Here is a 9,580-nt window from a genome sequence, read left to right as displayed (position 1 = left end):
CACATTTCATGTTTGGTGTCTTTTAATGCTTTTTCGTCCTTATTTTCACATCAGTTCTTTAATTATTGAAAAGGAGCATCTGGCTTCCTTTTGTTGTACGAAACAAGAGGAGAAATCCTCAAGTGTGTGCTGTCTGTTGATGCTCCGGGCATCGCTCAGCTCCTCACAGGGCTCCTGTTGCCTACATGAGTCTTTATTATTTAATATTAGGTCCATAAGTCCCTCCACTCATTTACATCTGGACGCAAAGACGAGGTCTAGCCCATCCGCACATGCCTGGTTAGACTCATACAGTGGTGACCCTCATCACCACCTCTCGGTTGGCGGCGGCACTGATCCGCGGATCGTTGGGCCTCAGTTGGCTCAGGATGTGCAAGATGGTGTACCCACAGTGGTGGTTCAGAATAGTTCTTAGCCTCCTGCTCTGTCGCCCACCGCTGCTGCTGGCCAGACCGTGAGGGTTACTGCGAGAGCCACGAGCCCCCGTCTTACTGCTCGAACTCACCGGGTCACCCAAGTCCTTTGATTTCTCATAGTTCAGTACTTTCCATTGCTGATTGACAGCCTGCCATCGTTTGAAGATTCGATACACTGAAGATCCCTCATGGATGATGAGGCCTGGACAGAAAAAAAAAAACCCGAAGGAACAGGGTGAAGGACAGCACATGAAAGCCAATGAATTCCCAATGCTTTACATCAAATATTATGCTAAAAGGGCCCACGAGCTGCAATCAGCTTCATAGGTAGGAACTTTCCATCTCGCTTGTGGATGAGATTAGACAGTTGGCAATAATTACAGTGCAGATATCTGATGCCATCTGTTCTCAGTGTTGTCTTACACAGGCAACTCACAATTACACATTAACAGTCGACCAGGTTGCTCCTAGAAAACAGAATCTGTTATTCTCTGCGATATCATCAAAATTTGCCTGGCTGTTCTCCTACCTATATGCGCCATCTGCTTATTTAGTTTTGTAATTTTGTTATGACCTTAATGACCAACAGAATGTTAAATGAATACATCTTTTTGTCATCATGTTAGTTTGTCCTTGCATAATGCAACCAGTGATTACTAATATTTTTGTTGCTGTTCCAAAGCACACCCTGCTTTCTTTGCTACTCTTCTTGTTGCATAATGCATCTCACCTAAGCCTTCTACTGTGTGTATCTTTTCATGTGATATTCTCATACAATTTATCTCTAACTGCTGCTGCCAATGCTATTTAGAATGGCTTTTATTTGTATATTTTTGGTGTCTGTCCTTTACCTATGCAGACGATATCCATGAAGCCGTACATGCCGTAGCAGATTTGGAAGAGCAGGTCCTGACGCTGCCACTTGGCCGAGGGGCTGAGGGAGGACCAGATGAGCCAGGAGATGCTGGCAATGAGGAACAGGGAACCCAGGATAATGGCAGCGATCTGCACCTTCTCAATCACTGTCAGGGAGATGGCTTGCCACTGGAAAGGAGAAGAGAGTCTAAATCAGTGGTGGAAGAAGTGCGCAGATCCTTTGCTTAAGTAAAAGTACCAATACAACAACGTAAACAGTCTGAATTATAAGTAAAAATCCTGCATTCAGAATTCTGCTTGAGTCCAGGTTCATTTTGGTTCATTTTTATTGACTTTCTCACTCATCATTGCATCCTGTACAGAAAGGTTAGGGTGGTCCTCTCTCTGAGAGGCCAGACTTGCATACGTATTTGTTTATTCACAACGCCCTTATTGGAAAATTGGAAAGCTGCCTTCACATATTACCTCCATGTTAGTTTAGTCCACTGCACCACATTACACCAGGACTAATGACTGGCTTACACTCCATGTCCCTTGAGTTCATACTGAGCTTGGAAGAACTGCTTTTGGCTTCTTTGCAGCCTCCACCTGGAACTCACTACAAGGTCTTTAAAAATGAATTTGTTGGTACCTCTTGGTCATTTTAAGTCCATAATCTCAAAACTTTTAACCTCTATTTGTACCTGTTTTAATTAATTTTATGTTACATTATTTATTAATTGTTTATATGTTTGTTTTCATTGATTGTTTTTCTTTTATCTTGTATCTTTATCATTTTGTATCCGCTCGATATCATTGTAAATGAGAGGCTTTGCCCTTAATGATTTTCGAGTTTGAATAAAGACATATATATTAATTTTTGTCTTCTTTATTACCTTTGAATGTGCATGGTATCCCGTTTCAACAGGAACTCATTTAGAAATCTGAGCTCTCATTTTGTTATTTTAACAAAGCATAAAGCTGCCAGGGTTGTAAATATATTATTTCATTACACAGAAAAATGTGAGAAATAAAACTATAAAACAAAGTGATTTTATTGCAACATTTTGAGCCTTTTTGAGTCAATATGTCTCTGTAAATCACCCAGTGTATGGTTTTCTCAGCTTGACTCTACATGGTATATACTGTATACACACAATAATAAATATGTCAGACAAACCAACAACCACACAGACATGGCACCCTCTCAATAGGTTTGAGAACCATTGGCTGCTTCTGAAAAGGGGGGCAGAAGGACAGTGACGCAGAGGGAAAATGTGTCAGCACAATATGGCAAACAGTCCTGACAACACAGCGACGGCCCAAGATTTGTTCTAGCAAACAGTGTTGGGTCTGATGAAGCAGCATTTGTACGTTGTGTACGTTGATATGAGAAGTTGTGTCAGCGGCAGAAACTTGTTTTACTCCATGCGATAATGAGTTTAAAAATACAACACCTCACAGAGCAGAGCAGCGTTTGTGTTTACTTTCATGTTGAGACAGAGTTTACATATTCACACACTTATCAGCATCTTGTTTACATGATAGTTATCCAGTACCCTGAATCCCAGTCAAAAAGCATGCTGGATGTGTTTTGAAAGGAAACTGATGAGGAGACTTTTTGCCAGACCAAACTGAACAGAGCCATGCTGTGCACGCACATGTGCAGCGTGAGTCACATTCATTTTGGACAGGCACAGTATCAGTGCTGCAGTGGCTTTTTAGTTCAAATTCTAACACAGTAATAATCCAAGCAGGGAGTGTGAAGTTGTTTTCACAAAGATTGTTTTGCTCGTTGCTGAAATGTGTAACTCAGCAGCTGGTGTAGTTGTTGTTTATGTGTGGTGCAGATTCCCATTCATGTTACCTGCAGAGGGTTCTTGGTGCTGATGGCCAGGACCTGGTACTTGAAGTAGCAGAGTTCGCAGCTCCAGGAGCCTCTCTCGCTGATCCAGCGGATGAGGCAGGGCTGATGGGTGCAGCGCACAGAGCCGTCACAGCGGCAGGGGCTCAACAGCTCGCCCTGCAGGACAGACAGGGAAAACGCAGCAAGATGAAAACAAATATTATTAAAATATATTTATTAAAAAATCTTCTCTCTTGGAAGGAAAGCAAATAATCATATTTCCTTAAATCCTGAACTATTCCTTTAATCATTACTAAAGAGGTAAAATATAAAGAATTTATGGTGATGTAGCCTGATCAAAACATCTTATCATCACAATCTTATCTTGATATCTTAATACAATATGCACTACCAGATCGCACTATAGAAGCCATATTTATTGCAAACAATTATGTGTTCCACTTATATTCCAGCCACTCTCAATATTCGCAGCAATAAATAAAATAAACAAACAAATAAACCAGTAGAACAGCTAATAAAAGCTGTGCTAAACTCACATAAGGGAGTTTAGTTTTACAGGCATAAACAAAGCTTTAAGTGTCTTGGTTGTAGACAATGAATGTGTGCAGAGCTGGTCATATTCGTAACACTGTAAACTACATGTGGCGCTAAACTTGCATTATAAGCTAATTTTATATGACACATTTAATTCTAGCATAGTTCTGCTTTCTGTTATGATGCAGAATAAAGGAGTGAATATAAATATAAGACCCCCTCCTATTCTCCAAAAAAAAAAAAAAATTAGAAAAAATAAAACAAAAATTATAGTACCCTCCCCCTTTTCTGACCACCCCTCCCCTTCCTAATAATTTTCATACAGTCCCTAAGAGACAGGAGAACGTGGCTTTTGGGCCAAATCCACTGTCCCTTCAGCATAACGTCAGCACCTGAAGTCTGTTGGCTTATTTGCCACATTAAGGATGACCACACTCAGGCTGTCACCACCATTCAAAGTCAAACATCCATTTAGCCGGACAGCTTTAAATGACGGCACGTTTTGGAGCAGACTTCTGCAAACTCGTCATTTCACTTAACGGAAAGCAAAAGAAAAACACACAGTTGAATGAAAACATTTAAAATGACAACATTGGGGGGGAGGGGGATATTATGGGAGTGAATCTTTAGTAAATCAATGAATGGGCACAGCTTGATGTGAGGCCCAGTTGGCAAAGGGGCATGTAAGCACTCTGCAACAACAGCAGGGAGCGGTGAGGCTTCAAGGGCAGGTAGATGAAGGAGAAGAGAGCTGCCGAAGCCTGACGGCGATTCACACAAACTCTGAGTTCAACTCAGCCAACCTCATCACAAACTTACACCTCTCAGCAAACACAAACAGGTCTGGAAAACATCAAACATACACATTGACTGCCAGGTTTCCAGGTGTTAGATTCAAAGGTTGTGATTTTGAAAAAGCAAAAACTGTTTGCAAACTGGACTAAGATATAAAACAGGGACCAAATTTCCTGAAGGAAAAGTAAATCTAAAGGAATAGTTGGGAAATGCACTGATACCGCTCTCATGTCTGTATACAAAAAATATGAAGCCATACATCCAGGAGATGGTTAGCTTAGCTTAGCATAAACATGGAGAGCAGGGAGCAAAACAAATCTACCTATAGTACCACCTCTGTAATTAAGATGTTGTTAAGATGTTAAAAAATGGTGTGGCATACTGTTTCAGAACTGCAGAACTACAGTTTTATTCAGGTGCAAAACTACAAAGTTTATTAATAAATTATGTGGCATCAGATTGGTGCATAGACAATACTTGATACAGTATTTAAGACAGTATCCGAGCCATTTCCAATTCTAGTATCATTATATATCAGAACAACTCTACTGTTTACTGTTTAGTGTCTTTCCCCAAACCCCACATGTCAAAGTAACAGAGTGTTACTTGGATTAGTTGGTGTACTGTAAGTACCAAATTTCAAATTGTAATCCCTTACAATAGTTGTTACTGGAAAAGTAATCACATTACTGTAACATCTTCATAACTAATGTTACTGCCCAAAACCGCAGAAGGGAAACTTGTTGTTGGCCCCTACTGAACCACATTATACTTGGTAGGTTCATTATTTCCTCAGACAACCAGAAACCAACCAGAAATAAAATGAAATGATTAGCTGATTAATCAGTTAGTTGATTAGTAAAAATTTAAGTCTTTTTCAAAGTAAAAATGCAAATGATTCACTGGTACCATGTTGTCATATGTGAATATTTGCCAGTTTTCCTGGTTTTCTATAGTAAACTTCACATTTTGGGCTTTTTGACAGCTGGTCTGAAAAAAAGGAGGAATTTGACTTTGTTAATTTGGGCGTCAGGGAAAAATGATGGACATTTCCACTATTTTCAACTTGATTATTAAAGAAAATAATTGTCAGTCGTAGTGTTGATGCAAAATAATTGCTGCTTCAGCCTTCCAGTTCTCATATGATGGAATAATACGTTTCAAGACGTTTTCTGTGTGTTAATTAATTGAAGCACAGGAAAGGATTGAAGTAATTTGATATAACATTTTACAACAAATGACTACAACACAAATCCAAGGAAAACAGTCAAAGTCTTAAAGCTACATGTTGACACAGAGTCCCTCTGTAAGACTGGGAAGACAAGATGGAGGATGGAGGGAAATATTCTACCTCAGTGGTGCAAATTTCCAACATATCAATGATTAATCAAATGATGTAGGCAGAAAGAGAGGAGTGTAACTCTGGGGTTTTGGGGCCCCTGGGAAGTTGTCATTTGCCCAGTTGAGAATCCAGCCTTGCTTATTGCTGGTAGTAGTATTACTTTACTGTGTACTGCGGTGCCTCATAAGTCAGTGATGTGGCATGTCATACAACATTATTAATTGCTTTGGTCTAGAAGACTGAAGTTGTGGGTTTTCTGTGGCAAATAATGTTTGTAGTGGTACACACTTTATAGAGTGAGACCGGGTTCAGTTTACTGGGTAATAAAGTGACTGTACACACAATTTACTAACTCAAAAAACTGAATTTAGTATTACATTTGTTTTTGTTTTTCTTCGTATTGGTCACAAAAATGATGGAAATCAAGTTTAATAAAGAGCAGATTAAAATCAGCTCATGTCTGTTTGCTTGTTTTTCTGTACAAAATTAATTAACATCAGGGCTCAAAATCTTTCACTTAATAAATGGTGACTCAGAAATGTGAATCAGAATATGTCTACAGTAGCTTGCCAGAGAAGTGCCTGTTTAATCAACACAGGGTTTATGCACCAGAGAATTACGTTGACACAAATAATGCTTCATGTTTGGTTTTTTTTCAGTCCGTCTACACTGCATCGTTCCCCCATCTGGCTCAACTGACCTTCCCACTCATAATAAAAGACTTCAAGTGTCCCACTGTATAAAAGATTGGGTTTGGCAGATGAGCCACATGCCACTCGTAAACTTTAAAATAACTTGCCTGCTGACATTATAAAGATAACACAGAGAAGGTCAGAAGTATATGAGGAACTAAATAAAAACAATATGAAAGCAAACATTTCTAAAATGTCAAGCTGTCGTTGAGGTGTGTGTGTGTGTATGTGTGTGTGTTTGTGTGTGTGTATGTGTTATGAGGAAACATTTTAAGGCTGAGATGAGAAAGTTAATGTCATGATCAAGTAGAACAGAATAAAAACAAAGACCTTTAAAAGCTGTGATTATGATTTGAAACCATTACCTGAAACAGAGGCTGTTTGAGCAGAGAATGTGATATGTATGATGACCAATCATTTTATCTAAAGCCAAAATCAAGAGGAGTCTTTCCTGAAGCTCCTCTATTTATGATGAATAAGAGACCGTGTTTTAGACCCATGTGGTACCCAAAGGGATTCTCTCTGGATATGCATCCAATTAAAACTATAAGGCTGAGTAATATGCAAAAGCTCATGTTATTTGCGTTCACAGTTCTTCAAAGTGTCTCCTGAGTTGATCCCAAAATAAGGTTCAAGATTCAAACTCTTAGGCAGTGTTGTTTGATGTTCACAATAATTGATCATCCTGCTCGATATTTCACAGGACGTGAATGAGTGAATTTAGCTTCAGGAAACCAAACTGAAGGTGTGAAGGTTGTTTTTGATGCACAGCAATCTAAATGACTTAAAAAAAATAAAAAAAATACTTAAATGAATCTTATTTTGAGCTTCACACACTAGAAAATATTTGACATATGAGGTTTTCTCAACACTAACAGAAGTGAAAACACAAGGTTATTCTAGATAATAATACTAATAATGTGTGTTTTTAATAAGCTAAATCTTTACATCAGTACTTTTATACTGAAGGGGCAAGTAAAAGCTGTACTCAACTGAATCAAATCAAATCGATCAATTAATTGAAAACAACTGAGTGAAAATGGAGGTGAAACACATTGTTTGTTAAATGCTTCTCTTTCATTTGCAGTTTCTCTCTTTTTAAAGCCAGTGCCTTTACCTGAGGGCAACACACAGTAAAAAAAACACATAATGAGACTTAAAAGGTCACATCTGGACTAGCAGGATGTAGTCATACTAAAAAAAAAACTAGAGCATGTAGTGATATAGTGTGTCTGAGTGAACAATGAAGTCAGTTGTAAAGATACATCACTCTTAAAATAAACCTACTTAACCCGCATAATTTTACATTATAAGGCTGGAATTTTTTTATAGTTTTTATATTTTTCCTACTGTCAACAAATCCCTTGAAAAAAACAAAACCAGTTGCTCTCAAACCCTAAAACCACTGGTTCCTTCTGAAGATCTTAAATCTTTGAAAACAGGTAGAGAAAAAGAAAAAGATTATATAATTGTAAATAAAATGCTGAATAATTTGGTAAAACAGCTGTGCACTGTCATTTTTAGCAGATGTAACTTCAACAGCAGTAAACAGAGGATTAGGTGGGGACTATTTTCAGATGCGGTTTAACACACATTGGACCCTCTGGTGAGTATTTACAGTGTTTGCAGTAGTTACTGTGTTTGTGGGACTTAGTCAAAATAAACTACAGTGTCCAGGTTCATCGTAATGAAGAAACATGTCAACAGCAAGATATTAACGTTCGAGTGACGGAGCCCTCTAGTGGCCATTATAATTATGACGGTAGCAAAGGAAGAAGTAAAGTGACGTTAAAGTGCACACACAGAGGAGGTGGCGGTGGATGGATGGGTCAACAAAACAATGGACTTTAACATGGGAAGTAGCGCTTTGTTATTTTTGTTTAAATTCAATAGTCAACATTTTTTCTTTTGAGCATGATTGTTAACTGCATGTTTATTATTGTAACCGTGACGACGAATGTCTTCTAACCTTAGAGAACTTTAGCGAAACCCAAACCAGGTTGACTTTCTAACCTTAACTAAGTACTTATTTTAACCTAAAGCAAATTGTTGTTATTGAAAGAGATTTAGATCCATGATGAGCAATTTAGCAAGAGCTAAAAGAGGAAACAATAAATATGTTTTCCACTCACACCTCCTTCCTATCCAGAGTAGCCAAGTCATCTTTGTGCCTTTGAACCTAACCAAATCTTAACCAAAACGCTCTCACATCATGAAATACACTTGTTTTTCAGTGATTCGTAACGGTTTTGGAAAGCACAGACGAAGGATATCGTCCAGCAGATAGGGGCATCAGATCAGGAAATGCTTATATATGTGTAGTTCTGTAGAACATGGACAAACAATGTATTTTGTCATTTAATCTAAAGGACTTCTGTTTTAGCCCTATGGCACTGAAGAACAAGAAATATGAGGCTGTGGATACGCACACAATACTTCTATTGGATTTGTTGACAGGACAAATATAGAACATCCAAAGACATTAAATTGAAGACAAGGCCCTTTTCATTTCCCAACAAACATAGAGGCTGCTCAGCACCTCTACGCACACACAAACACTTCCTGCACGGCTGATCTGGCGTGGGTTTGTCCCTCAAGGCCACTTCACAGAGCATGAAGGTGTTAATTTGGTGTGTCACTTCTATGACTAAGAAAATGGTCTTCCTCCACAGCCGTAACCTTTAGACCAAAATTTTTGGAAGTGCCTCCTCAGCTCCAGACTGTGTGTCCCTGGGGGAAATCGCTGTTGGGCACTACAAGAGTAAAAGGGCAGGCAGGGGTGATCACCACGTCCACCGCCACCACCACCCCTCCTTACTCCAACTCCGTGCACACCCAACACTGCCTCCGGCAGGCTCTGGCACCGCTTCTGTGAATCCAGACAACGCTAAGTGAAATCAGTGGCCCAGCTACTGTACCATGGAACACTCTGACACCTTTGACAGACACTTAATAAGAACTCATACTCAATGCAGCCCACAGAGCAAGGTGATTATGTCTGTGGGTAATTGGCCCGCTGACAGCGACATGATCCTGGCCCCTGTTGTGACCTGCTTGAATAATGAAATAACAATAAAAT

General features: G+C 39.2%; 1 protein-coding gene across 1 annotated transcript in view; it reads right to left on the bottom strand.

Moving 5' to 3' along the window:
- Positions 1-23: 23 nt before the first annotated feature.
- Positions 24-9,580, bottom strand: part of marchf9 (membrane-associated ring finger (C3HC4) 9) — a 13,072-nt gene continuing 3,515 nt past the window's right edge. Inside the window, exons 2-4 of the mRNA XM_023392928.2 lie at positions 3,139-3,294; positions 1,268-1,460; positions 24-618 (exon numbers count right to left, since the gene is read on the bottom strand). Coding sequence (XP_023248696.1) covers positions 287-618; positions 1,268-1,460; positions 3,139-3,294 — 681 coding nt within the window. The 3' untranslated portion in view covers positions 24-286. The remainder of the gene's footprint in view (positions 619-1,267; positions 1,461-3,138; positions 3,295-9,580) is intronic.

Source organism: Seriola lalandi, unplaced genomic scaffold (assembly GCF_002814215.2).
Source record: "Seriola lalandi dorsalis isolate HSWRI2012SDOR001 ecotype SW California unplaced genomic scaffold, Sedor1 jcf7180002054927, whole genome shotgun sequence".
Classification (NCBI taxonomy): Eukaryota; Metazoa; Chordata; class Actinopteri; order Carangiformes; family Carangidae; genus Seriola; species Seriola lalandi.
The sequence above is the reverse complement of the archived record's forward strand: the minus strand, read 5'-3'. Positions and strand labels throughout refer to the sequence as shown.